The 27,504-nt window shown below is 42.1% G+C and overlaps 16 protein-coding genes across 16 annotated transcripts; 8 read left to right on the top strand and 8 right to left on the bottom strand.

Annotated features, from left to right (window-relative positions):
• Positions 1–225: 225 nt before the first annotated feature.
• FG386_001972 (uncharacterized protein) lies at positions 226–1,947 on the top strand (the record flags this gene model as incomplete). Its single annotated transcript, XM_067341595.1, has 1 exon — positions 226–1,947. The coding sequence occupies one exon, from the start codon at positions 226–228 to the stop codon at positions 1,945–1,947; it is 1,722 nt and encodes a 573-aa protein (XP_067196558.1).
• Positions 1,948–2,016: 69 nt separating this feature from the next.
• FG386_001971 (oocyst wall protein 4) lies at positions 2,017–4,716 on the bottom strand (the record flags this gene model as incomplete). The annotated part of the gene is made up of 1 exon (XM_067341594.1): positions 2,017–4,716. One exon carries the CDS (start codon positions 4,714–4,716, stop codon positions 2,017–2,019), a length of 2,700 nt encoding a protein of 899 aa, XP_067196557.1.
• A 427-nt stretch (positions 4,717–5,143) lies between these two features.
• Positions 5,144–6,262, bottom strand: FG386_001970 (PWI domain; the record flags this gene model as incomplete). Its single annotated transcript, XM_067341593.1, has 1 exon — positions 5,144–6,262. One exon carries the CDS (start codon positions 6,260–6,262, stop codon positions 5,144–5,146), a length of 1,119 nt encoding a protein of 372 aa, XP_067196556.1.
• Positions 6,263–6,428: 166 nt separating this feature from the next.
• On the top strand, positions 6,429–6,860 carry FG386_001969 (uncharacterized protein; the record flags this gene model as incomplete). Its single annotated transcript, XM_067341592.1, has 1 exon — positions 6,429–6,860. The coding sequence occupies one exon, from the start codon at positions 6,429–6,431 to the stop codon at positions 6,858–6,860; it is 432 nt and encodes a 143-aa protein (XP_067196555.1).
• Positions 6,861–7,183: 323 nt separating this feature from the next.
• FG386_001968 (phenylalanyl-tRNA synthetase beta chain) lies at positions 7,184–9,328 on the top strand (the record flags this gene model as incomplete). Its single annotated transcript, XM_067341591.1, has 1 exon — positions 7,184–9,328. One exon carries the CDS (start codon positions 7,184–7,186, stop codon positions 9,326–9,328), a length of 2,145 nt encoding a protein of 714 aa, XP_067196554.1.
• A 120-nt stretch (positions 9,329–9,448) lies between these two features.
• FG386_001967 (uncharacterized protein) lies at positions 9,449–9,769 on the bottom strand (the record flags this gene model as incomplete). Its single annotated transcript, XM_067341590.1, has 1 exon — positions 9,449–9,769. The coding sequence occupies one exon, from the start codon at positions 9,767–9,769 to the stop codon at positions 9,449–9,451; it is 321 nt and encodes a 106-aa protein (XP_067196553.1).
• A 218-nt stretch (positions 9,770–9,987) lies between these two features.
• FG386_001966 (uncharacterized protein) lies at positions 9,988–11,106 on the bottom strand (the record flags this gene model as incomplete). Its single annotated transcript, XM_067341589.1, has 1 exon — positions 9,988–11,106. The coding sequence occupies one exon, from the start codon at positions 11,104–11,106 to the stop codon at positions 9,988–9,990; it is 1,119 nt and encodes a 372-aa protein (XP_067196552.1).
• Positions 11,107–11,177: 71 nt separating this feature from the next.
• On the bottom strand, positions 11,178–11,933 carry FG386_001965 (uncharacterized protein; the record flags this gene model as incomplete). Its single annotated transcript, XM_067341588.1, has 1 exon — positions 11,178–11,933. One exon carries the CDS (start codon positions 11,931–11,933, stop codon positions 11,178–11,180), a length of 756 nt encoding a protein of 251 aa, XP_067196551.1.
• Positions 11,934–12,078: 145 nt separating this feature from the next.
• FG386_001964 (kinesin-like protein) lies at positions 12,079–13,884 on the bottom strand (the record flags this gene model as incomplete). The annotated part of the gene is made up of 1 exon (XM_067341587.1): positions 12,079–13,884. The coding sequence occupies one exon, from the start codon at positions 13,882–13,884 to the stop codon at positions 12,079–12,081; it is 1,806 nt and encodes a 601-aa protein (XP_067196550.1).
• A 749-nt stretch (positions 13,885–14,633) lies between these two features.
• On the top strand, positions 14,634–15,988 carry FG386_001962 (methyltransferase; the record flags this gene model as incomplete). The annotated part of the gene is made up of 3 exons (XM_067341585.1): positions 14,634–15,341; positions 15,393–15,494; positions 15,950–15,988. The coding sequence occupies 3 exons, from the start codon at positions 14,634–14,636 to the stop codon at positions 15,986–15,988; spliced, it is 849 nt and encodes a 282-aa protein (XP_067196548.1).
• A 161-nt stretch (positions 15,989–16,149) lies between these two features.
• FG386_001961 (uncharacterized protein) lies at positions 16,150–19,040 on the top strand (the record flags this gene model as incomplete). Its single annotated transcript, XM_067341584.1, has 2 exons — positions 16,150–16,294; positions 16,540–19,040. 2 exons carry the CDS (start codon positions 16,150–16,152, stop codon positions 19,038–19,040), a joined length of 2,646 nt encoding a protein of 881 aa, XP_067196547.1.
• A 246-nt stretch (positions 19,041–19,286) lies between these two features.
• On the top strand, positions 19,287–19,685 carry FG386_001960 (uncharacterized protein; the record flags this gene model as incomplete). Its single annotated transcript, XM_067341583.1, has 4 exons — positions 19,287–19,300; positions 19,355–19,444; positions 19,489–19,591; positions 19,659–19,685. 4 exons carry the CDS (start codon positions 19,287–19,289, stop codon positions 19,683–19,685), a joined length of 234 nt encoding a protein of 77 aa, XP_067196546.1.
• Positions 19,686–19,978: 293 nt separating this feature from the next.
• FG386_001959 (DNAJ protein) lies at positions 19,979–21,838 on the top strand (the record flags this gene model as incomplete). The annotated part of the gene is made up of 1 exon (XM_067341582.1): positions 19,979–21,838. The coding sequence occupies one exon, from the start codon at positions 19,979–19,981 to the stop codon at positions 21,836–21,838; it is 1,860 nt and encodes a 619-aa protein (XP_067196545.1).
• Positions 21,839–22,015: 177 nt separating this feature from the next.
• Positions 22,016–22,255, bottom strand: FG386_001958 (uncharacterized protein; the record flags this gene model as incomplete). The annotated part of the gene is made up of 1 exon (XM_067341581.1): positions 22,016–22,255. The coding sequence occupies one exon, from the start codon at positions 22,253–22,255 to the stop codon at positions 22,016–22,018; it is 240 nt and encodes a 79-aa protein (XP_067196544.1).
• Positions 22,256–22,881: 626 nt separating this feature from the next.
• On the top strand, positions 22,882–24,522 carry FG386_001957 (importin alpha; the record flags this gene model as incomplete). The annotated part of the gene is made up of 1 exon (XM_067341580.1): positions 22,882–24,522. The coding sequence occupies one exon, from the start codon at positions 22,882–22,884 to the stop codon at positions 24,520–24,522; it is 1,641 nt and encodes a 546-aa protein (XP_067196543.1).
• A 368-nt stretch (positions 24,523–24,890) lies between these two features.
• Positions 24,891–27,182, bottom strand: FG386_001956 (uncharacterized protein; the record flags this gene model as incomplete). Its single annotated transcript, XM_067341579.1, has 1 exon — positions 24,891–27,182. The coding sequence occupies one exon, from the start codon at positions 27,180–27,182 to the stop codon at positions 24,891–24,893; it is 2,292 nt and encodes a 763-aa protein (XP_067196542.1).
• Positions 27,183–27,504: the final 322 nt, after the last annotated feature.

Raw genomic sequence — 27,504 nt, 5'->3', positions numbered from 1 at the left:
TTTTTACCGGTATTATAAAATATAGAGTCAAATTAAATAATTACTTGCAGGTGAAGGTATTATCGCTAAATAGCAGCGATTTACAGCGCAGTTTTGGCGTGTTTCTGAAAACATGTTGAATTTCAAGTAGTTGTGGGGTTGCTGTGATTTGTTCGTTAATATGCCTTTTTCCCTTGGCAGGATTTTGGTGAAGTCTGTTTGAGAGTTTGCGTCTGCGAGTTGAATATGCAGGGCGTGGACGAGATCGTGTCTGAGGCTCTTGAGTCGGGGCAGACGAGCCTCAGCGAGATTATGGTCAAAAGAGAGTTTGGAGGCAGGGTCCGAGGGTACACAAGAATGAGGGGGATGATCAAGTACTTTTTGGAGCAGGAGGTCTATGTACACTCCTTGGTTGATTCCCGGGACAACAGAGAGTTTGTGTTGGATCCCTTTCGATGCGAATCTTTCGACGAGTCTCATTCTCACCTTAGGATCGGAAGATTTGCGTCTAGAAACGTCTATAGCTTTACCTCTGTTCCAGCCAATGCATTTTTTGGTGCCTCCTTGGCAGAAGCGAATTGTGAGGATCTTTTTTACGACAATTGCGAGGAGAAGTTTGAGAATTGCGTCATTAAGTTGTACGACTTTACCCGGGAGCTGGGTGATATTGACAGCGTGGACTTAAGCGAAGCGTTTTCCGGTGTAAATGGCCACCACGCAATTCCTCCTGAGGACGGACCTTCCCCTACTCGCGAGTTGAAGGTGAATGAAATGCTTGAGATTGTTTCTATTGTGGAGCTGAGGGAAGCGACTTCGGCCAAGGACGACATGTTCCCTAAGACCCACTTCAGAAACGAAGAAGACGGTTGCGAATTCAAGGATCGGGAAGAGTCTAAACACTCGCTTGTTTTCCATGTAGTATCGTACAAGAGAATACCGAATTATTCGCCAATACGTTGTGTCCAGGTGGGATACGACGGCTTTAAGGGCGGTGTGTTGTCCCCAAGGCGGACGTGCGAGGTTTTGGCCAGTTTGGTTAAAGCCAAGTTTCCCGGTTTGGAAAGCGTGTATGACTTGTACGAAGCGGCTGTTGACTATATAGCTAGAAGTGTATGCGAAGAAAACCCCCTTTTGGCCGAGTATATTTTGCTGTGCATATGTAACAGGCGAAAGCTTCAATTTGAGTCGGATAACGGCCTCGATAACCAGTACGGATCCTCTCCTATTTCTCTGCATATATCTTTTTGTGACAAGGGGTTCTCAGTAAGATTAAGGAACCTTTTGGAAAGAAACCTCCCGAGAGTCACGTGGTTGAACTTGGATATCTCTTCGTTAAACCACTCACCAATGACTCCTTATTTCGATGAGGCGAAAGACGAGTTTATAACTGGAAGTCTTCAATTTCCTCTTTACAGAAATCTGGTTGTTATTGACGAAACAACGCTGCAGGAGGGGAAGCTGACCGCGAAGGGAATTGAGAACATGTCAAATATTGCTTCACTTGTAAATTATGGGAGAGTCAACTACGGATTCCCCGCCTACCAGGTCCCGATGGAAACAGAAACCAACAACATTATTCTTTCTGAAAACAAGAAAAGCGTCGTGTGTGGCAAATCAGGCATTTCTATTGATTCCAGGTTAAAGGCGGCAGCCAGACACAGGTCTAAAGACAAACAACAGTTTAGTTCGGAAAAGGATTTTGAAAACTACCTCAGACTCTACATTTCTATAGTGAGTAGTTGCGATGAGATGATTTCCTTTGACAGGTCGACGCAAGAATACATTGCAGACAAATTCGTTGAGATCCGTCAAAAGCTTTCGTCTGGGGATAATCAGGTCAATCCAGGCATTATTCATCACTGGCTAATGCTTTCCAGGACCCAGGCGCTTCTGAACGGAGAGGAAAGTCTAACTTCGCTCCGGTTCGACAAATTCATCCAACTTGAAAGAGAGAGGCTGAACATCTAGCGGTCTTGGCAGGCCTGTACACTTGAATTACATTTTCATTATTGTATATGTCTAACTACTGAATAACAACTAACTTGGGAAGTAAAAGTTTGTCCTCACGTTTTGCATATATTCGTTTCTTTCCCTCACGTCGTGGAGCTTAACCTCGTATATACATATCTTGTTAACCTCGTCGTATCTGTATTCGGGCGGACAACTTGGAGTTGGTTTAATTGTGTCCCTTCTTTGACAAAACGTCCCGGTTTTCTCCTTGACTATTGAATAGCCTTTTACACAACCTATATTTGGCTGGGCAAATTCCCGGGACTGGCAGTTAAGACTGTTTGCTATCCACTCGAATCCCGTTGGACACGTGACCTCAGCGGGTTCCCTTTTGTCTCCAAGACATACGGGAGACCCGTTTGCCGAAACGGTAAGATTCATAAACGGCGGACACTCCACATTCGGCATCGCTTTGTGTTGGTATTCACAAACCATCTCCACCTCGTTGTAGGTGTATCCCTTCGCGCACATGTTATCCGGCTCCATGATTCTGGTCTCAACGCACTTTTCATTCAGAAGCACCGTGCCCTCCGGACAGCTGACAATCATTTTGTATCTGCGACCCCAGCCAAAGCAAACCATCCCTCTCGTCTTGTAGCTCCTTATCACTATCGGGATTTGTGAACTCAGACTCTCAAACTGCTCTCTCTGCAGCCGTTCTCTCTTATGAACATCGTACACTTGTCCCTCCCTGTCCGTGTTTGTGTACCTTTTTCCGTGGCTGTCCGGCACGTCATAAAACCGACCGTGCACGGTACCGTCGTATTCCTGCAACCTCCTTCCTGCTCCCGCAGACGGAACAACCGGACCCCTTCCGGCACCAGGTGGAGGTATCAGATCCGTTCTGTAGGCAAAAGACTCCTCTTTCAACTCTAGGAACTGCGGACACTGCAACATATAGTCTTGGTACCATTTCACGCATGCATTTTTGTTTGTCTGGTAGTAGTCGGGGGGGCAGTAGAATGAGGCGGGAATGCTTTTCTCCAGTACACAGTCGTCGCCCCTTTGTTCATACCCTTCGGGGCACATAATCAGAGGCAACTGGGCATCTTTCGTCTTGCAGGAATCAGATTCCTCGTTGTATTCGGTTCCCTCTGGACACTTTGGATGAGGGGGAACCGACTTCTCCCTCTCACAGATCATGGTTGAGTTGTTCATTGTGAACGACTCCGGACACTTTGGCTCTGCTTCGCATTTAATTGTCGCTTTGTTCAACGTTGTGCCTTCTGGACATGCAATTTCCTCGGTTTCCTTCCTCACACACATCCCACTTATGATGTCCAAGGTGTGTCCTTTAGGACATTCGACCTCCGCGGGTAATAGTTTCTCTATCACACACATGTTGTCGCTGTCCGGTTCTATTCCACCCTCACATGTTTTTTTCGGGGTAAAGCTATCATAGTGAGTACATATTCCGTCTTTAGACAATTCGAGTCCCTGTGGACACTCAACGTGTGGCGTTGTGTATTTTAATATCAAGCAAACGACTTCGTCTCCCAACAAAGACTCGTTTATTATTCCCCCGCTGTTTTTTAGGTCCCTGCTTGAGTCGTAAAGTGCCTGATAAAACGTGTCCACTCTTTCTTCCTGTGCGTTTTTGCCTATTCCACTGTAGCTCCCCTGCAGGTCCTCACTGGCTTTTGAGCTGCTTTGGTTTCCGCTGTACTGCTCGGCACTGCTCAAGGCCGGAATGCGGTTTCCGGTTCTGTGATTTGCATTGTCATTTGCATTCCCGTTCGTGCTGCTGTTAGAGTCGCTTCTGGTGCCTCCTTTATATCCGCCGTTTGCATTGCTTAAACTGGCGCTGCTTGAACTCAAGGGACTCCCTTGAGATTCCAGACCCTTTTTTTGGTTAATCGAACCCAGCGTCGGGATCTCTTGCAAGTGTCTGTACTGAGTTTCTTCCTTCACAATAGCTATTCTGTTCAAAAGGCCCTTCATGTCACTCAAATCCCTCGACTTTACAGGAATCGCTCCTGGAGGACAAACCTCCAGGGGTTCAACAACCACTTTTGCGACACAAGCCATTGTAGTTTTGTCCAGCGTCGTCTCTGGGGGACAAGTTAACATTGGCTTGTGCTCAATAACCTGTTTGCAGTTGGAGTTGTTATCCAACGAATAGCCTTCAGAGCATTTAAGTGCCGGCGGCTTTGTGTCTACCGTGATGCATTCATTCTCTTTTTGAACGGTGCCTGTCGGACAGCGTATTGTCGGATTTTCAAAGTGCTCTGACGGACAAAAGGCACTGTTCTCTACAAATTTAGGTGGCTTTCCATTGGGACACTCAAACTGAGCGTTTACCAAACTAACCCTGGTGCATTCCAAATTAAAGTCCCTTCTAGATACGTCGTAACCCTGGGGACATTCTACATTTGCAGGTATTGTCTGCAAAAACACACAACTGTCACCCACTAAGTCAAAGTTTTTTGGACAAAGCAACTTAGGCTGAACTGGAGGCTCTGTCCTCGGAGGCGTGAACACCCCCTTGTCGTGCACAAACGTCCTCCCACCGCCGTTTGAATTTAAGTTTGTGCCTAAACCCCCACCTGAACTTGGGTATGCGCCTGGGCCCGGAGTCGCACTTGTGTTTGGTTGACTTTGACGACCCACGGCACTCGAGGCCAGTATCTTTCCGTGAGATGCGGAAATTCCTGGTTTTAGTTCAACTTTCCGCACTGCCAGAGAAAGTACCAGGCACAAAACAAATGGCCACCTACTTGTTTGCATGGGTGTGCTATGCTATGACAGTAATTTCAAGAAAACGAAAAAATAGTCTATCGGCCAGACACTAAAAAATATAAATATTTCAAACAAATATTTTACCTTGAGTTTCTAACTGCAAGAACGATAATCAGGGATTAAAGTAATAACTAATAATAATGTGATGATCGCGAATTCGTAAAATTGTGCCTAGATATTATAAATATGTATGCGTAAATATATATTTAACATTATGACAGCTATTAACTTGTTTGAAGGCGTACATATGTGCGTTGGTTGAAAAGTCCTTGTCGTTTTGGTCCCAACCTATTGCTTGAAGTTCAAGTCACTTGTATGTTTAAGCATATATTATACATGCATGCGGACGCAAATGCATGAGTGGCGCGGCAATCAGGATTGGATTTGAGACCGAACAGAAACTCGGGTCCTGACGTCACTTGATTAACTTTTTCGCCTTGAGCTTCTCAAGTGCTAGTGATCTCAACTTCTCCTCAGAAATAGACCTGGCATTGCCGCTGTCGCTGTTTCTCCGCCTCATCATTTCAAGAGCCTTCTTCCTCAAAAGCTTTTCTTCCGTGTCAATGTAATCAGTGTCGGAGGACAAATTCCCCCTTCTCTCACTTTCCTTTTGGCTAAAAGCGCTACTGTTACGGTCGGTCCGGGAGTTGGACCTTCCTGAATTGTAATTTGAGTGCGGTTGACTGGCAACCAGGCCGTTGTTTGGAACATTTTCCGCGTTTAAGGGGGAGTCAACTTCAGAGTGCTCCTCGTCACGGTACTTCCTTCCCGAGTAATACGGGGTTTCCCTGTGGTTCGAGTCTTCGGAATCGGGGGACAAAGAGCGACTAAACGACCTCTTTCTTGTCCTGTACACCTTTTTGCTCGCCCTTCTAACTCTGTTCTCCCTATGGTCTCTGTTTTCTTTGCTTCCACCCCTATTCTCTGTGTACAACCTGCCTTCTCTGTCTTCAGTGTGGAATCTTTCGATGCCGCTACTGAGAGAATAGTCGCTTTTTCTATCGTAGTGTCTTCTGGGAGACCTGGACCTAAATTTATTGTCTCTGTAGTGTCTCTCCCTGGGGTAGTTGTCGTTGTAATTCCTCCCCCTTGTATCTCTCCTGCTGTTACCTCCGTCATTATTGCCCCCAGCTCTGTAGCTGCTTCTACCTCCTCTGCCTCTTCTCTGTCTTCTCCCTCTGAAACCAGCATCTTCGAAGTTGTTTCCGTCTAGGTTCTTGTTGTCGTAATCAAGGCCGTCCTCCAGACGATCGTCCGGTGCGATTTTGTAAAGGAAGTCCCAAAGTTCAGAAACGAAGCTCTTTGAGTGCTCACCAAAGAAGCCTTCTACGTTTCCCAAAAACTCTCCAGGTGAAATCTGAAACTCTTCATCTGCGGTTGACTTCCTTGTCTTGTATATTAACTGATTTACGCAGTAATCCACCAGTATCTCGTCCTCTGACCCAAGAATAGTTCCAATCTTGTCGCGAACCCAATCCCTGACTCTGTAAAGAGGCAGTCTTGAGAAATCTATTTTTTTTTTACTTGCATTCATTATTCAACATTTCCGCCTCGGGTCTGTTTTATTCTCCTCCGCTCCCAAATTGCGACCCCTATACATTCCCGTTTTTATCCCCCTGGCGTCGGCACTAGGTATTTTCAAACGAGTAAAAACATTAAAAATTATAAAAACAAAATAAAAGTATAAAATAAGTTGAACGATGCCAAAGAACAAAGGAAAGGGTGGCAAGAATCGCAGGAGAGGGAAGAACGACAGTGAGGGTGACAAGAGAGAACTTGTCTTTAAGGAAGAGGGACAGGAGTATGGGCAGGTCCAGAGAATGCTTGGGAATGGGAGACTTGACGCATATTGTTTTGATGGACAAAAACGTCTTTGTCACATTAGAGGCAAGATGAGGAAGAAAGTTTGGGTGAATCCGGGAGACATTGTATTGGTTTCTTTAAGGGACTTTCAAGATTCAAAGGGTGACATTATTCTCAAATACACCCCTGACGAAGCAAGGGCGTTGAAGTCAAAGGGTGAGATACCTGAAACCACGAAGATTAACGAGGCTGACATATTTGAGGACGGGTACGATGAGGTTGGAATTGAATTTGATGAAAACGAAGGCGTGGATATTGAAGATATTTAATGTTTGTACTCGCACATCACCACCACCATACGTTACACATACCTGTCATCCGATAAATAGATAGACAGTATATAGCGACCACTCAACATAGTTATAGGAAAGTCTAAGAGTTTAGGATATTTATTTAACTTTGTTGTCTCATTTCGCCGTTTATCTCCTTTACTGTGTCTGGCCTTTATCTTCACACCAACGCACTGTGTCCTGGGCCTGGACACGGCGTCGGAGAGTGGTCTCTTCCCCGAGAACACCGGCTTTTTTTCAGAGGGACTTTAACTCATTTTAAATGAGTGCAACTCAAAGGACTTCTCGAGAAGAGAAATCACATGGATGCCATTAAACTGAGAGCTTGCGCATACTCCGAAGCTCACAGGTCGGGGTTTACCTTTTTGTCTATTTGGCAACCTGGTGGCGCCCAACAGGTTTTAAATGTATATTGCAATTTACATTCCGAGGGTGAAGATACATTAGGCGAGAAAAACGGAATTAAAGCCGGAAGTAACAAAAAGAACGTCCACAAAATGCCAGTGGTGTCTGTTAGTATCAGGGTACTTGAGTCGTTTCTGAATAGAAACATAACCGAAGAGTGGCTAGATGACATTTGCTTTCAGTACGGGTTGGAACTGGACGGAACTGAGGTAGATGAAACTAATGGTGATAGGATAGCTAAAATAGAGATACCGGCAAACAGGCCGGATATACTTTGTTTGGAGGGGTTGGTAATTGCATTGAGGTGTTTCATTGGAGACTCAGACATCCCGAAGTACGTTCTTGGGGACTCAAAAGAAAGAGGAGTTAGGATGATCGTCAAAAAGCCGACATCTAGCATCAGACCCTTTGTTTTGTGTGCGGTGCTTAGAGATATTGAGTTCAACGAAGACAACTACAAGAGTTTTATTGATTTTCAGGAGAAGCTACACCACAATATATGCAGAAAGAGGTCACTTGCATCTATAGGAACACATGATTTAGACAAAATAAGGGGACCTTTTTACTATGACGCAAAGCCCCATGACAGTGTTAGATTTGTTCCTTTGGTTGGAAATGAGGAGTTGAATGGAACTCAGCTGTTGGATTTTCTCGGAAAACACCAACAATTGAGACACTACGTTCCTCTAGTCACTCCATTTAATCTTTTACCAGTAATCACAGACAGCAACAAGACAGTGTTGTCTGTGCCTCCATTAATAAATGGAGACCACAGCAAAATAACACTCGAGACGAAAAATGTTTTTATAGAGGTAACTGCCACAGACTACAGCAGAGCACACATTGTTTTAAACCAAATAGTTTCTTCCTTTTCTTTATATTGCAAGAAACAATTTGAAATTGAGCCTGTCGTTGTAGAGTACGAGCACGATGTGTATCCTCCGCATCCATACAAATACAAGGTTCTGGAAAGTGGGAATTACGAGGTTAAAACTCCCTGTATTGATGACATACTGTTTGATGTGAATGTTACTGAAGCCTCTAAATTACTCGGGATAACGCCCCCACTGAACGCGGAAAGTGCCAAGTCGCTACTAAAAAAGATGATGATTTCTTCAGAAACCCAAGGTGAGGTTGGAGAAGGAACTTTAAAGTGCCGTGTTCCAATCAACAGGTCTGACGTTTTGCATCCAGTTGATTTGTTTGAGGACATCGGAATATCATACGGATATAACAAAATTGTTAAGAGGAAATTTGACTTTTGTGAACTGGATAGGCTGAATCTCGGGATAGAAATAGTGAAGCGAGAACTTTCAACCGACGGAGTCTCTGAGGCACAAAACTGGGCTCTTTGCAAACACTCTGATTGCTTTGAATACCTGCTTAGAGAAGAAGATATTAAATTGGAAAACTCTTGTATAGATTCTGTGGGTTACGATTTAAGTTATCCTGCGGTGGTTTTAAAAAACGCAAAAACGAGCGAATTTGAAATAGTCAGGACGACACTTATTCAGTCATTGCTTAAAACGATGGAGTCTAACAAAAGCTTGCCACTTCCACAGAGGGTATTTGAGGTTGGAGATGTTGTGATTTTGGACAAAAGCACTCCTTCTGGGTCTCGAAACGACAAAAGGGTTGCAATTGCGTACAGCAACGCTTCTGGTAGCGGATTGGAGGAGATACACGGCTTTTTGGACCATCTTTTGAACAGACTTGGACTTATTGGCAAGTACTCTCTCCAGGATGCGAATTCAGTGCATCCAAATTGTATCGGAATTTACCATTTAAAGGAAGTCAGTGACCCCACTTTCTTACCTACAAGGTGTGTTAAGATTGTCATTCAGAAGCTTGAATTTGACAATTCGCAAAAAATAGAGCTTGAAAAAACCTACGCAAATCAAGAAGTCCAAATTGGTATTATGGGAGTCGTGCATCCGAGTGTGTTGAACAACTTCAATCTCACACTCCCCACGAGCATCCTTGAAATCAGACTGGAACCCATTTTCAAATGGTGGCCAGAGACCCTGTTTTATAACGAATAAGTTCGTTTCTGCTGAACAATCGTCCGTTGAGACATGAAACTTTACAAACATAAAAAGTGATACAAGTAGTTATGCCTATACCTATAATAATTTCAATATTAAGCCTATTGTTTCTATATGTCACTCAAAATCTGAGATAATAAAAACCTGCTCTAATTCTTCGTTGACCAGTTTTGCCTCTTTTGTACAATTATACAAACCCAAAGATTTACACGCAGTTTCAATATCCGAAACAACAGCATGAATCCCACTAACCACTTCTGAAACAGAGTGGTAGAGCTCTGAGTTCAATTCATCCTTGATATTCTTATTTATTTCTTCCTGCATGCATTTTTCTGCCAACTTGGAGAGGTCCTGGCGCCATTCGTATTTTTGTGATAAATCAACGTAGCTTCTCCAGCAGTCAGACAAATTAAAATAACAGAAGCTTTTATAAAGCATATTTAGGGACCAGGGCAGAAAAATGAGTGTGTTTGCAAAAATACACACGTGAAGTATAGTTTTCCCCCCTTTCGCCTTTTTTCCTTTCATTTTACTTGGACGAAGGTAACAAATGAAACAGAGAGATGTGGATCGTACATGCGCATTTATTTGTTTCCCCACACATTTTTGTTTCAGTAAATAATTATGGCGTATTTTTGTGAATTGTATATGAAAAATTACTCAACAGCCAAGAATCCCATCTTAATATCACTTTGCAACTCGAGGAATTCTTCCTCCGAAACGGGTTCCATTTTCCTCGTGATCCTTTTTGTGTTGAAAATATGCCATTCTGAGCGAAAGTGTTGTTTGAAAGAACCGAGATCGTCGAACTCCATCTTGCATTTGTGGCAAGATTTACTGCCAGATTTGCTCTTGTTTTTGTCTGCTTCCAGTGTAGGCTTTGACAATATTCGTTTTTCAATATCTTTCATGTCAGTATCCTCAATCCCACTGCAATTGATTTTTGAAGATGGTTCGTCGCCAGCACTTCTCAGCTCTTGTTCCCTATTTGCCACAACCTCGCCTTTGTAATGGTTAGTGTTTTTCCCCATAAAGCGATTATTGTTGCCCTCACGTTCGGAATTTTTAATATTTGAGTCTAAAAGTAATACTTTGCATTTCAACTTTTCAATTTCCCTGTAGTGTTTTGGATCACACAAAAACGTCACGGAGAACTGAGGACCCTCTTCCATTGAAATAGGGGATATGTTAAATTCAGTGAGTTTTTTCATTATGAGCTCCTTCTCATCTGTCTCAGTTGTAATCTTGATCATCATCTTAATCCTCTCGATTTGGTCCGGTATACGCTTCTTAAGCAATTCAAGAGCCCTCAACGACTGCTCCTTGGTGCTCTTGTTCAAAGATACGGAAAATCCAGACTCCCTCAATTCCAACTCTATATTTTTGGCCGAAAGCGGAAGATTGTTTTTGGGATTAACTACCATTTGACTGATCATATTGCAAATATCAGTGTATTTCTTTTCCAACATGTATACCCTTTCTGTCTCAGATACCTGTATTTCACCTTTATTTAAAATAACTCTGCATATCTTGTCCACATCTGTAGAGCCAAATGCCAATGCTACGTCCTCTGCAGAGGCAACCAAACCCTTCGACACATTTGTGAATATTGACCTTATTTGAAGCACCTCGTCCAAGTCCCATTCTACACCGCTCCTCCAGTTCAGTATCTTGTTCTTGTAACATGCAACCTCAAACCTCTTTCCGTGAGATTTGTACCTAACAACTGCAACATTTGTGAGCTTTATTTGGTTTGAAGGCTGAAACAGGGACATAGCTGACCAATTAAATAGCTAAGGTGAGAAGTCCAGACTGGCGCCATTCGGCGGAGTAGGAACTTAAATTATTAACGGGTAATGGACGTAACACAGTTGTTTGCATTTAAATAGGGGCGACCCCCGAGAAGTCTGGTTTTTGAGTCAATTTTAAATACAATTCTATGCCCCAAACATGAGTCAATGTACTGCTTCTCCAAGTTACAGATGACCTTTCTGAGCCTGCAGCTGTTGACTGAATTGAAGATCATCCCGAACGAAGTCCCAATCAGCATAATGATGTCCACCACCAAGCGTATTTCTGTGTTCCTTTCAAGGGGAGTCCCAATTCTGTGGCTGTTTATGACTATTGTGGAATTTTCAACTAAGAGAAACAGCGAAAATATTGGAAAGAGGGTGTTTGTAAAAATAAATAGTTTATTCAAGTAGTCATGGCGTGTGGAAAAACAGTAAATTGGGAATGAAAATATAAAATAAAACAAAAACAAAAAGTTCCAGTAGTGACCACTAAAAATTCCAATGGCCAAACACAAAGACTTTAAACTTACACCAACTGTACCCAGTAATAGTGATCTCTCTATATGAAACAACAGAGACCTGTTTTTCATGTTACTGGCTGTTAATTCTATTCCATCAAGTGCGTTTTTGTCGCATTCAATTGACTGAAAACTACCTTTTACGTCATCTTTATCACCAAGATCGCCTATATCCGCTTCTAAATCTATTTCTCTAGTTGAAGACAACGTCTCCAAACCACTAAACAAAGAAGAAGTGGTTCTTAATCCATCAAAATTCTCTTTTGAATTAATTAATTTACCTTCCTTCATAATAGTCTTAAACAGAATATTTTACTGTGTTATAGGTTGTATACTGGCAGTGTGCCAATTTATTAGTTCGAATAGTGCGCTCAACTACCTGGTTGATAAAGCTCGAATTATAGTATAGTGATCTCTGATTTGTGGGGCAAAACAGTTATTCTTGTATTCCTATAACATCCATCACGGAAATGATCTCCTCTATTTCTGTCAGCTCTTTTTGCAGACTCGAGAGTGACTCCGTCTTTTTAGAAATTAAACTCTTTAATTCGCGAATGTATTCGCACGAACTCTTTCTAGTGTAGCTCTGCTTTAAAAGGTTCTTTAAAATCAGAGACTCCTCTTTAAGGCATTCACATAGTATTCCCAGGTGTGTTGCGTGGTTCGAGGCCAGTTCCTCTTGCTTCTTTAAGAAGTACTCGCCTAGGTACTTCTTAAGTTTAATCAAGTCGTTTTCGGGTATTGTGTCGGTGTTAACTATACCAATTCCTGGAATATTAAATATGCTGTCCCTCCCAAACATCTGCTTTATTTGTGGAGATTGGGAGTCTGACAGCATTGTGTCACTATCGTTCTTTACGTTAGTCACGTACAAGGCATTTTCTGCGTTCTCAGACGCCGTGTTGTACCTCGCGATCGTTGGACTGATTTCAAATTCGTCCTCTCTGTACTCAGGATCCACATTTGAATCCTCGAACTCCTCCTCTGTGCAAGACCTCGGACTGTTGTTGCTTGAAGAAGTGTCCTTTTTGTACAAACTGGCGGGTGCTGTTGACTTTCTGGTTAATTGGGTCTTAGAACTGCTCTTTTCCGCACCAAAGGTCTCTGTTCTGTGAATGGACTTCCTTCTAAGCTCCTTCACTCTGTGGGCGTATCTCAAGGTGTTTAGTGTTTGTTCCGAACATGAGTAGCAAGGACCTATGTTCGCAATCATAACCGAGTGTGCATTCCCCACGAAAACATCCTTTAGGACCTTGGTCAGCTCCGACTGCCTGAATGGAACGTGGCTCGCCTGCTGGTCATGAAGTGCACGGATGCATTCCTTCAGAGCCAATAATGAGCGATTTATCCCCGCACCGTCCTGCTGTGTCTGTCTGGTACTGTGCACCGTATCTGCACCTCTTTCGCTTCCCGCCAAATCGATGAATACCATTTTGCCATATGTTACAAATTTGGGTGAGTTGGGGGAATGTAAAGCAGTTTCCTTGATAGAGGGGAGTATTCTAGACCTTATTTCAATTTGCAGAACGGCATGCGACCTGGAGGACATGTCGTTCATGCTGTTCTGCGCCGTTCTTCTATATTCGAGTCCCTTGCTTATAATTGCCAATAGATCCCTTCTTGTTTTAATTAGCCTCTCAGTCAGGTCCTTAACCACAACCTCGCGCTTGCTGTTCTCCATTGCACTTACTAGCTTCTGGTTGTTTAGCAGGTCGTACAGTTTGTCGCAGTATATCTCAAAAAAAGAGACGTAAACCTCCTTATCTCTGTGTTCCGATTGCTCGAGAAGTTCGAATATATTGTTCACAGCAAGCTCAAATATTCCGAGTTCATGCTCCATCTGTCCCTCCTGGTTGCTTGAACATGCCGTGTTCTCGCTTCCCATCATTGTATAGGTTTTCCCACTCCCCGTTTGTCCGTAGGCGAAACAGGAACATTTGAATCCCGGAGTGAATATGTTCTCGGTTAACGGCTGAATTATGTCCTCGTACAACTCCTTGTTTTTTACATTCTCGCCGTAAACACGGTCAAAAGTGTATGAGTGTTTGTCTATATACTTGGTGCAGTCAACCTTGGTTTTCAACTCATGCACGTATATTGTGTTCTCATCCCTCGCTGCTTCTACAACGTCTATGTCATTCCTTGCTATCTCGCTCTCTGTTAGTGGTCTTTTTCTCACAACCACGGTAATCTTTGTTCTATTTGTTTTAACCTTAGACGATCCTGGACGAGATTGGCTCATCTTAGTTCCTTGTTGGTTAACCTCCGCCTCAATCCAGCATCCATTAGTATAAAAAGGTGCAGTTTAAGCAAAATAACGGAACGCACTTGAATATGAACAGTTATTTTTTCACCTATTCTTGCCTGCTGTATTCATCCAATATTTACATTAATATTTTTTATAGACACATAATTCAACGTATTGTGAGGTAGTTTTTGTTTTTTCATTTATTTTTTCCGCGGGAAAAATTACAAATTATATATAAATTTAAAAGCAAGGCCTAGTGTTGACTGCGTGGTTTGCGGACAAGATTATGGAAACACCTTAAAGGATTAAATACAGGAATGCACACTAGTTAAAAGATGTTCTAGGCTGACTGGAGAGATACCGTAAATTGTTGCACTCTTCCGTTTTTTGTTTGTCTTTCCGGAAGGACATGTGAATGTGTTACAAACAGGTGGTGGGTGATCTGACTGTTCGGTATTTTGTGTAGTGTGATTAGACAAATAAAGTCTGTTTTCAACATCTTGTATTTCCAAAATGTTTTGTTTCATCTAGTTGTGTTAACGTTGTGAAATTAGTAGAAACCTGGTGCAATTCTATTATAAAAAAAACTAAACAAAAATTTATATATTAATCCCGGGTTGAGGGTTAGTCGCTCGAATCCTTTTTTTTACGAGGGTGAAGCTGGTCGGAAGGTTTTTTTATTTTAATAATATTTCCGAATTTGCTAAGCATATTAGAATTTTAGATTCAAGGATATAAATACTATGAAACTATTGAGCATCGTAGACTATTTTTTGTCTTATTTGTGGATAACCTACTGGAACTTAAAATCAGTGCTCAATATAGCACCATTATTTTGGAGATTCTGCTACAACACATGCAACTCCTTGTTTACCAGATTACAACACACCAACAACATTGACGTATCGTTTATGAACTATGGATACGCAACCAGAGTCCCACATTCGCCTCCGGAAAACTCAGAGTTAGACAAGTTCATTGAGTCTAAGCAGGATAAACTTAAAAAAGACTCTCCTCTGAATTTCAACGAGGTTTGGAATTCAGTCCAGTTATATACTGCAGTGCTATCTACTTATGAAGGAGACCTTAAGGGAAAGTCGATCCTCGAGGTTGGCTGTGGAAGAGGTGGCGGATCTGTTGTGGTTTGTTCTGCTGCCGAACCCAAGTCTTATGCAGGCATTGACATCAGCGATCAAGGAATTGAGATATGCAGACAAATATATAGAAATGATCTGATACCGGCAGGAAACAAGGTTTTCTACGTCGGCAGCAGTATGGAATTGGAGAACTATTTCGCTCCAGAGTCTTTTGACATAGTTTTGAATGTTGAATCGGCACACTGCTATCCCAAATTTGATAAGTTTTTAAGAGGGGTGTTTGACTTACTTAAGCCAGGAGGAATGTTGCTGTTTGCTGACATTTCTCCCACCATTGCCTGGCCTGATATTAAGGTGCGTTTCGCCGACAACCCATTTTGTGTTTAACCAAAACTCGCATCTTAGGACACAATTACTAACACTGGATTCCAGATAGTAAAACAATACAACATCACAGCCAATGTTGTGCATTCTCTAAAGACGGAGGTAGAGCCATTTTTGTCCAAGGTAAGTTAACTGTGCTCTCGAGTTGGACGCACTAAGAGTTAAAACCTATAACGTTATGACATGCAAATAACGGTATTCCAATGCATGCATGTTTACACACACAACGTACCAACACGACACAATTCTGATAAATCTTCTATCTCATCCCGCATCCGCAACGCAGATAAACTCGAAAAGTTCCTCAAGTTATATTGGAAGGATGTTAATGTGGCTCGTGAACAGCCAAACAGTCAGGGTCCCACTAAACGCAATGATCAAGGGAGAGGGCCAGTATCAAATTGTTTCGAGCAGGAAACCACTCCAGTTCAACAAACAAACAAGCAGTTTGGAGGAGAGACAAACACTAACGCACAGAAACGTTTCATCATAACTTTCCACAGTTTTGGTCTCTACATTTGATGCTAGATTTTCTATTTTACTAGAAATGCCTTTTAAATTAGTAAGTTTTTTGATAGAATAAGTTAAACATTTTTTCCGGTTCAATGATAACTTGATTATTATAACATGGCGATTATGTTTCCTTTTGCCGCGTAATCTTTGTGTTTTTTTTTATGTATTTTCAAAGTGCTAGTAAATCTATTAATACAGCGTTCAGATTGAATGATGCAGAGTCACGCTTTCGTGTCTGACTGGGTTGAATTTTAGCTTGGCACATATGATTAAGTTGAGAAGCACATTTAGGAGAAGTCAAGAAGGCGTTAAAATCCAGGATGTTTTTAGGAGAATCAAAAATGAGACCGAGTTGAGTCACAAACAAATAAAGAACTTTCATAGCACGTTCAAGGCCAATTCTGACAATGGTAAGTTTCTGTGGTCTTAATTTGAGTTTGAATCCGCACTCTTCTATTCCTTGCTTTATTTACTTGGCAACTATTGCAAACAGAACAGTGCGAAATCGACAACTAAATACAATTGCGTTGCTGTTCTCGGCAAGAGCCAGTGTAAAGTAGAGTGAAATGAGAATTCACAGAGATTCGGGTTTGGTCCCTCATTACAGTTATTTAAGTGACTAGCTGACTAACTATACAATTTATTTCCTCCTTAGGGGTGATGAATATAAACAAGTTTAGAATCTTGTTGGGGTTGTTGAATGACGGTTTGCTCTCACAAATGATATTCAATGCAATGGACTTGAACAATGATAGAGTATTGGATTTCTACGAATTTGGTAGATCATTGGGGATAATGATCTCAAACAATTTTGACGAAAAGGCAAAGTTCTCCCTCAGAGTTATATTGGGAAACGAGTTTGAGTCAATAGAAAGCGGCATCACGCTTCAAAGACTTATAACTTCCATAAGAGCAATTGATAATGCAAGATACACACTTGTGGGACCTCACATACTAACTTTTTCGGACCAAGAAATTAAATACTTTTTCGACTGTTACTCTACATTGCGTGAAAACGAACAAGAAAAAAAGATATACTTTGAGGAGTACAAATCTGCAATTCAGGAGTCTCCTGAATTTCTATCTTTTTTTGGAATCATAACCTCCGGTATGTTGGAGTTGCCTGAGTTTGATTCAGAGTGCGGAAGCTTTTCAATATTCGATGCTTCCAAATACTTACGTAAGGCTATTGAGGAAAATGTCGAGGCAAATGAGATGAGCGAGAGAGGGGAATTAAACGAACTTAAGGTCCAAACATACACCCTTTTAGAAGACATCAAGAACGTGAAACAGGAAATAAAGAACTCACTGAACACTTTGGACGCGTTTATAGTGAGTGCAACGCAGGATAAGGAACTAACTTTGGTCTATTCAGGAAACCATGGCTCAAACAGTAATACGTGTTTTTCAGAAAAACAGGGAAGATTTGTAAATCAAAAAAAGCCTTTTGGTAGTTTGATTGACCAACTTTTGTCTTTAAAAGTGTCACTTGAAGATAATGTCGAGGTTTTTGACTCTATTTACAAAAAAAATCTGAATAATATGCACTGCAAAACACATATTCACTCAATAATAGGCAAAAAGAATGTTCAGGATTCGTCCGTAAAGAGAATGCAGAATAGAAAGAAGATGTACATTAACAAAGGGAACGTGGCCCCTAATGTAAAGCGCATGTCGGCTACAGAGATCATTAAGAAGACATTCTTGCATAAAACAAGCAGTAAATTTGAGAGCAGCTCGTTCAACTACAACCCGAATAAGAGAAAAAGACGGTCGATTATTGACATATACAGGAAAAAGGGAAGAATAAGCAGTGGGTATCACGGAAATACAAGTAGGTCCTCGAACAGCGTGGACCTAAGCGTCGCTAAACCCAAAGCTTCTGTTCATAAGAAGAAGTCAAACACTAGCAAGGATAAGGACTCACTTTCGACTAGAAGCGTTAAGTTATCGAGTGTGCCAAGAATGAAAGGATACGTTGTATACATAGGACACGAAAGTTGGAACAATGTTTTAAATATGATGGTGGGAATGAGACTTGCAATAGGCAGAGTGTATTCTGAACCAAATCGTCAAGTTGCAGATTACGATTTTATAATGAAGGAAAAGTTTTTCATCATCCCAAGAACGTCAAACTCCTTACATACTAAGCAAAACTTGATGCTGCAAAAGTCGAACGATTCGAGAAGCTACTCAAAACCTGTTCAATTTATTGACTACAATCCAATGGTTTTTAGAAAGATAAGGGAAATATGCAAGATTTCACCGGAGTCATACATAAGAAGTGTGGGACCAGAACAGCTTCTCGGGAATATGGTGTTGGGAAACCTTTCATCAATGAACGAACTGTGCAGTGAAGGAAAGTCAGGAGCGTTTTTTTACTACACCACGGACGGAAGATTCGTGATTAAAACTGTTGAGAAAAAGACAGTACTTTTTTTCAGAAGCATACTGAACAAATACTACTCGCACATAGAAAACAACCCCAATAGCCTTATCACAAGGATATACGGCCTTCACGCACTTAGACTCAAGAAACCACTTTTCAAGTCAATTAATTCATTAAGGTGCCAGGTCTCAGACAACCACCCCTCGATAATGACAAAAAACAAGATTCACAAAATATTCTTTATAGTGATGGAGAATATATTCCACACACCTGTTGAGATAAACAGGAGATATGATATAAAGGGTAGCCTCATAGGGAGGTCTACTCCTCTAATTCTGCAGTCCGACAAGACGATTGCTTTGAAGGAGTTAGACATGAGGCACAACGGAGAAATGTTGAGCATAGATGAGGAAATGCAAAAAAGTCTTCTGTCTCAATTGGAGTCTGATTGTAGATTCTTTGAGTTTTACAACATCATGGACTACTCGTTGTTGATTGGAATACACGACGTTGAGAGCGATGTCCAGGACATAAAGTCGATAATCGAAAACAACTGTGAGAGGAAATTTGTCGGGATTTTGTCAAAAGACCACAAAAAGGTTTACTACTTGGGATTCATTGACTTTTTTTCGACCTGGAACACAGTGAAGAAGTTTGAGAGAATGTATAAGACAATTACAATAGGAACCTCAACCAAGATATCCGCAGTTCCTCCTAGTTTGTACGCGTCACGGTTCCTGAAATTCATCAAGTCTAGAATATGTTGATGTCCAGCACTGATATGTGGCTTAATTTTTGTTTATCTTACATTTATTTGCCGTCCAAACCTGGTGTTATTCTAATATTAGTGCGCGGTAAAACATGTCGCAAAATCATTATTCCACCTAGTGCCCTTTTTAGTAAAAATGTCTATTGACCCACTCTTGGAGCACTTTGTAGAGATAATCAGAAACCTAACGCAACTAACAAACGATGTTACTTCCTCTGGCAGCGACGGCTCTGACGTATCAAGAATGAAGGACAGGATGTAAGTTTAATGCTCATTGACCTTAACAAAGTGATTCTCCTACTGGTTACCAAGCCACGAACTGATCGATCTGCTTTCGAAGGCTCAAAATTCACTCCCGAACTCACCCCTATCCAAGGTCGAAGTCCCCCTCGGTCTCGTAAAGTAAGTTACCGTTCGTCGTTGAATCTACAATTAATCCCACCCAGGCACATCGACGCAGGAAATTCCCCTAATGTATGGTTAATGGATCTGTTTAAACTACTCACAGAACAACAAGACAAGGCCAGAGGCGAGTTTTCCGCCATAAAGGTAAGCAAATTACCCACTCATTAAAATTGTTGACTCATGAGTCAAAATTAATTCAGTCTCTCCACAGGGCACTGTGCAAAAGACTAGTTCGTAAACGGGCTTTAACTAGCGACGATATTGACATAATAAGCAACAATTCAGAAGAAAGCAATGCTCAAAATTCCCAATATAACCCCTAGATTTAAGAAATATTATTCACTTCATTTATGTTTCATTTTATGGTGTACTTAATATTTTTTCATAACATATTCTACGCTGTGTATGCTCTCGTTATAGTGAATATCATTCAAGTACTATTTACATTAGGCGCCAAAAGGCTTGTTTACCGGCAGGATATGATTTTATTTTCTTGCATTTGTATGCTTAAAAAGAAGTAGAAAATAAAGAATGGAGCAAATACAAAAGATGAAGAACCTTGGGGCATTTTTGCCGGAGGTGGACTCCACTGAATCTGTTGAATATGAGAAGCCTGAGGCGAGATCAAAATCAGAGTCAAACTTGGAGGAGTTGCCGTATGACAAGAGATACTCTAAAATAGAACCGGGCAGCAGCACAACTTTGGACGAGTCAAAATCAAGTTGGTATCAACTTGCAATACCATCTAATAATGGTAACATTGGAGGGGATGACTTGAACTCCCTGTTGTACAATGACGATGGCGTTTTCGGTGGTCTCTTTTCAACAAGAAAACCAAGAGATGCAATGGCAGGCTTCAGCAGTGGAATGAAAACTGTAGGAAAGGGGGTTGCAGCTGGAGTCGCGAGTTTGGTTGCCGCTCCTGTTGTAGGAGCAGCAACAGAAGGCGTGAGTGGTTTTTTCAAGGGAGTAGGTGCGGGCCTGGTGGCTGCAGTGGCATTACCAGTAACAGCAGTAGGTGTGGCCGGATATCAAATGGCAAGAGGTGTTGCCAACACTCCAGAAGCCATATCTGAGAGCAACAAGGGAAGAAAATGGGACAAAAAGAACAGACAGTGGATAGAATATTACTACTCGTTGGAGGAGGAGATAAAACAGCTGGAGGAAAGGGAGAACAGTCAAGTTAATCAGGAACATGTTTGCAATGAACAAGACAACAGTGATAAATCTCGAGCACCGAATAACATCTCAAAGAATGTTGTTGATACAACATATTATGACTTGCTGTCTGTTTCCCCAGGTGCCTCACCGGATGAGATACGTCGCCAATACTACAGAAAGGCCAAACAGTACCATCCGGACAAGAATCCAGATGATAATGAGGCGAAAGAAAAGTTTCAAAAGCTGGGGGAGGCTTACCAGATACTGGCTGATCCGGAACTCAGGAGAAGGTACGACGAATACGGCATGGGTGCTACGGAGGACATGCCCGTTATAGACTCAAGTTTGATATTCACGTTGTTATTTGGGTCTGACAATTTGGAAAAATATGTGGGAAAGCTTAAAATGGCTTCTCTAGTCGAGATAGCATCTTTAAACGGAAACTCAAATATGAACAACTCGAATACTATAGAGAACATGATAGAAAACGAACAAAACAAAAGAACCGTTCGTCTTGCGCAGAAAATGAGGGACAAGATTCTTCCAATATTGAATGAATTTGATGCAGACAACTCAGTTCCTACAGAGAATTCAGAGAAGTTACAGAAGTGGAGGGAAGAGATTTCCCAAGAGGCGAGAGAGCTTTGCAGCAATTCGTTCTGTGATTCAATGGTAGAGGCAATCGGTTGGAGTTATGAGAATTACGGTTCTCAGTACCTTGGAAAAATAGACACTTTTCTTGGAATCGGTGGAAGGTATGCTAAATTCCAGGCGAAAACCAGAAATGTTGCCACTACATGGAAAATGGCCTCCACTGCAATTAAAACAGCCATGGCGGCTCAAAATCTGCAATCTGCCATTAAAAAGGACCACATGAGTGAGGATGAAAAAGGAGAGAATAAAGACAGGGAGGACTCAAGTGATGCCGCAAGCACGCAACAAAAGTTTGAGGAAACTCTCCCATTAATCTTGGAGACGATGTTGCAAATGACGCTTATGGACATCGAAGATACAGTCAGAACGGTGGCAAAGAAACTTGTTAAGGACATGGGAGTTGACTCTAAGGTCAGAAAACAAAGGGCTCTGGCAATAATCGAATTCGGATCTACTTTCCAAAAAGTGGCGAACGCCTGTAACCTGCAGAGAGAGGAGAACGGCGAAAAGCCAGACGCGAGAAGAAAAGTGGAGGAAGCATTCATAAAAGCAGCTCAACAGAGAGACGAAAAGTAGCTTAAAATCGGAAACATTTAATATAAACCACTAATTAATTCTTCTTCCAGAGTCTAACGAATTAGATATTCCGAGCAATTTTTGCATTGTATCCGCTGTTATTCCTACAATCTCGAGTCTTTAGTGTTGATGGTGTAAAGACACACGAACTAGTATTTACTCTACATTTAATTTAGGCTAATAAACATACCTCTCATTTATTGGTATACCGGAGTTTTCCAGTGTTGTTGCTCCTATTATAGATAGCTGCAATATCATCTTTCTTACGTTGTCATATGTGTTTTTCTCCATAGGGGCTCCAAAATCAGCTGCCGGTTCTTTTTCGTTGTTCCTTTCCCCGATAGCACCTGCTTCGGTTCCAGAGCCACCACCGTTAAATAGTTTGTCATCCAGACCATTGGGTGAACTGCATTTCATCCCCTTTTCCAGGCCGCGGCTTCTGCTGGAAGATGCCGGGGGAGAGCACTTCATGCAATATCTGATCCCACAGGAGGGGTCCTCCAACAAAGGGACTTCATCACACTGCTACAGTGAGTTTAACCTGAAGCACAACAGATAACTTACAGAGGGGCAGGCATCTCCAAGCATGATCCACCCTTTCAAGAGGTAGGACCCCATGAGTCCGCTTATCTCAGAAACATCCTTCATTTATTTAGGTTTTCAAAACAACTTCACTATGTTATATTATTGCCGTGAATGTTGCGCTTTCCCCTGCATACTCTTCCCTTTGCGCCAACCATGGCTCTGGCGGTAGCGGGCTGGGCAAAGTCCGAGAACGGCTTTTCCTCAGAACGCAAGGAAACATCTGGGAGTTCCAGTTGGGTCTTCGACAGAGATGAGGCAAAGGAGCTGCTCTAGAGGCTATCTCGTCGGAATTCAGGCGAAATTTTTTGCGGATAGCTTTATTTGTTCAGGCCCGTTTGTGCGGTAGCAAAATTACCGCTGTTGGGAAGCCACTGGCCTTAGTTTGGATAATTTAACTTAAATTTCAGAGTTGTGGGTCTGAGGGCGTGAGTATTACTTTTTGCATAAGCCAACTAAAAATGGACAAGCTTGAAACCCATAAGAAGGCATACAAAAAAACCTTTGACGACCCGAGAAGAAAGCGTGAGGAGCAACAAGCACAAATACGCAAGCAACAAAGAGATGAGCAACTGAGCAAGAGACGTCAAGGCAATGACACCAATCAAGATGAAGTATCAATGGGAGGGAGTAACCAGTCTGGAAGCGTCTATACTATCGACCAGATCCCGATTTTGTCCCAGAGCTTGTTGAGCAGTGATTTTAACACGCAATTCGAGGCAACACAGGGCTTGAGAAGGCTTCTTTCAAGGGAGCACAATCCGCCTATCCAGGCTGTAATCGACGCAGGAGTTATACCGAGACTGGTTCAGTTCTTGGGTGACTACGAGCACCCGAACCTCCAATTCGAGGCTGCATGGACCCTTACAAACATTTCGTCGGGTACTACTGAACAGACGCATGAAGTTGTAAGACACGGTTCTGTACCGAAATGTGTTGAATTGCTGAACAGTCCTAAACTCGAAGTTAAGGAGCAGGCAATTTGGACTTTGGGAAATATTGCAGGCGACTCCGCAAACTGCCGTGACTTAGTGCTTAAGTCAGGTGCGCTTCAACCAATACTGCAACTAATTGCACTAGAAATAGGCTCTATGGACAACGGAGGACAAATGCTAAATAATTCAACGAACAACAACACTAGCGGAAAAGTTAGTGGAAAAACGAGCATTCTAAGAACTGCTACATGGACTGTGAACAATTTGTGCAGGGGCAGACCTCCACCACCCTTTGAAATGGTATCTGGTTCGCTGTCTATACTTTGCAGATTGCTGTACTTCCCGGACCTGGAGGTAATGACAGACGCCTGTTGGGCCTTGAGTTATATTTCAGACGGACCGAACGACCGTGTTGAGGCAGTGCTCAGAAGCGATGCGTGTCCGAGACTTGTTGAACTTTTGGGGCATCCCTCTCCACTTGTACAAACTCCCGCCTTGAGATGTGTTGGGAACATTGTCACTGGGGATGACAGACAGACACAAATGGTGCTTTCGTGCGGAGCTGCTAGATACCTTCTTCAACTTTTGTCTTCTCCCAAAAAGGTTATTAGAAAAGAAGCCTGTTGGACGGTTTCTAATATTACTGCTGGGAACAAGGAGCAGATCCAAGAGATTATTGACAACGGCCTTATTGGACCTCTGGTTAATTTGTTAAATACTGCTGAATTTGATGTCAAAAAGGAAGCTGCCTGGGCCATTTCTAACGCCACGACTGGAGGAACTCCAGAGCAGATCGAAACACTCGTAAATCACGGAGTTATAAAGCCTTTGTGTGACCTGCTTAGCATTGAGGACGCAAAGGTCATTAATGTCGCTCTGGAGGCCATTGAAAACATTTTGAAAATAGGTGCAATCAGACAACACGAGCGTGGTTTGCAGGAGAATCCCTACTGCGTCCTCGTCGAACAGTCCTACGGCCTTTCTAGACTGGAAAAGCTTCAAGAGGCCCCCTCTAAGGCAATATATGAGAAGGCTTTCCATATAATTGTTTCTTACTTCCCATTCGAATACGAGGACGAACAGGAGGAAATCCTTGACTCTTCGAACAACAATGAAACCGAGTTCAAATACGATCCTAGCCAAAACGCAAATTTTAAATTCGAATAACTAATTAATGACACTAAGTGATTATTTAAGGCGAATCTAGACACGTTCATTCCTTTTATTCCAGATCCTAATTTTCCAATAAGCAGTGGTAGTGCGTTTTCCGACTCATTAAACCCAATGTAGCTTTTTTAATTCCACCTGAACGGGCGGCCTGGGACCGCTTTGCCTTATCTGCCTTCTTTACCCGAGAACTTTGCGTGTCCGACTCCGTCCCTCTGCTCTCAGCACAGACCCAAATGCTGCCTTACCGCTGAGATAAACCTCGTTAAAACGACGCAAAGAGAGGGCGTTTGAAGTCGTACATAAACAAGGTTTATGCATTAACAAAATTCTGATTATGCAATTAAATGCATGTTTCCCGTGCCCAGCTAATAGTAGCTTGTTGAGTTGTCAATGTTATAACCATAGGCTGACTCGGCAATACCGCTTCCAGAGTATCCGTAATTTTCTGGAAGGGTGTTGCGTATGTAATTCGTATAGTCGCGAGGGTCGTTGAATACCCGGACATTACCATTTAAATCTGGATAATTTTGGGAATGGTCTCCACAAATTAAAATTCCATGTTCTCTCCTTCTAAAGGCTCCTCTGGAAGGTGATCTGCTTCTTCCAGCATTTCTAGAAAAAATATGGGGGCTTCTTGACCTTCTTTGACAAGTTCTATCTTTCTCGTCGAATTCCACGCCCTTATTATTAGTTACTATCTCACTCACTGGCTTCACAGTTCCTTCTGGTATGCAGGCATCATTGGGTCTTAGCGTATAATGAACAGACCTTCCCTCTTCATTTATAAGCGTAATAGATACCGGTTGAATCTCAACAACTTTTTTTTCTTCGGATTTGAGTGCAACCGGTTTTAGTATTGGACCTAAAGCCTCCGCACAGTAAACATTGTTGATTTCAGAGTTGTTTCTGGCCTCTTTCCGGTTCCTCGAACCGTTTCTTCTTTTTTTTAAATCGAGTCTTTCTTCCTTGACTTCGCGAACAGACTCAAATATTTCACTGGGATCTGCATTGTCGCACGAGTCAGAGTTTGTTTTCGAGTCCAACTCGGAGTCTGAATCCGAGATAAAGATCTCGTCCCTGCATGTCCCTAATTTGCACTTCGCTTTGGAACGCTTAATTATCTTCTTAAAAACCTGGCCAACCATTTTTTTTGGAATATTTACAATATCCACAATTGAGTTGATGCAGTACCTCGAACTATCTATAAACGCCTGAGCCATTTCCACAATGTCTGGGGCGTTACAGTTTTCAAGAATCGTGATGAGCGACTTAACCTCGTCGTGCTCCAAATCCAAGAATATCTTCGGTACGTGCGTGTGATCCAAACAGTTTTCAGAGACGGTGCAAACCTCGTTTTCCGGGATCGCATTAGTCTTTTTAGAAGCCTGCGACTTGACGAATTCTTGGTATTCCAAAATATAAAGCTGAATCTGACGCACGCACGTCACGAGTTCCTGCAACCAAAGCTGAGCACTTGAATCCTCGTCAGACAAGACAAACATATTTGCTATGAAAGAGAAGAAAAGCCCTCTATATCTGGAAAGTTTTTCGTCTATATTAGAGGCTCCATTTGAATATATCACGCCGAGTTCGAGATAAATTAGCGAAAAAAGTTCCACTGAATTGCTCTCTAGTAGTGTATTCTTCTCCTTTTCAACCCAGTATAGCAAATCCACTCCTGTAAACCCGTGCTCGCCAGCAACAGATTTGAAATAATGACTCACGTAGTGATTAAAAATCACCTGGCCCGTCTTCTCCTCCGGAAGTTGTGCGTCTCCTTTTGTATTCAAAGCAAATGAGATTCTTGGAGGAATGCTCTTCTTGTTCTTGTCATACCCGAAATATCTCCAAAGAATTTCCAACGTCTTTGCATTCATAATTTCTTCGTTAGTTAAAAACCTATCGTTTTCTCTTATCGGCGGATTGATTATGCTCATATCGATACTCCTTATCAGTATTTCTATCCAGGGAAATCTTTTGCACAGTTTGTCGTCCACACTTAATGGACTGTTCCAGTCTATCATTCCCTGTCCGTATATACAAAACGAGATGCAGAACTTGATATACTTGGCGAGTTTGTTGTCATCAAAAGCGGCGTTTTGCGAATTTAGCTCGGCCTTGCAGTAGTGTGAATACTTCCTTGCAAACTTTGCCAAACAGGAAACCGAACAAATACTAGAACTGAACCAACGCATCTTTAAAAACAAAAGCAACTTCTTGTTTCCCTCCAGTATTCTATTTGCGTCCCTGGGCAGACCCTCTATCCCCGACTCCGTGTATTTTTTAACTGCGTACTCCTTTCCAGAGGCATCTAAAATTCGATGTCCGAGAACTATTAGTCTCTCGTAGATCCCACTCCCCCCATCCGCCACAGATATTATTGCATTATCAATGTCAGTGTCTATAATGTCTTCCCCCAGGAATCCAAAATACTGTGACATGTCGTACCACATTCTGCACAACTGATCACTGCACCACGAGAACTTTGTTACCCCTCCACTACACTCTCTTCTGTGCTTTAAATTCATAATGGCCTTTGCTGCATTCTGCTCCAGCTCTATATGCTTCTTGGCGTTTACTCTACCCTCCTTCTTGTCCTCATTGTAGCTGTCCGCCGAGTGCTTAACTTTAAGTACAACTCCGCTTTTTCCCATCATTTCCTCTATAACTAATAAACCACTATTAACTGCTAAAAAGACATAATTTCATATGACCCTGCCCTCCCTTGGGTGTGCATACCTCATACCCACTCCGAACACACGCACAAACGCAATTTTTGCTTATTCCGGATAAAAAGCTGCACTATTTAATCTCAGACATCAAAATCAGGAAAGAAGGGAAAAAGTGAATCGCTGCAATTTATCAGACAAAATTAAGTCTCCCAACTGAATTCCCTCAATGATATAAAAATTACGTGTTTCATTAACTCTAAACTAGGGTAATTTTCCGTTAAATACACTTGCATGCAAATGCAAATGC

The sequence above is a fragment of the Cryptosporidium ryanae genome, assembly GCF_009792415.1.
Source record: "Cryptosporidium ryanae isolate 45019 chromosome Unknown contig_3, whole genome shotgun sequence".
Classification (NCBI taxonomy): Eukaryota; Apicomplexa; class Conoidasida; order Eucoccidiorida; family Cryptosporidiidae; genus Cryptosporidium; species Cryptosporidium ryanae.
This window is presented reverse-complemented; position numbering and strand designations above follow the sequence as displayed.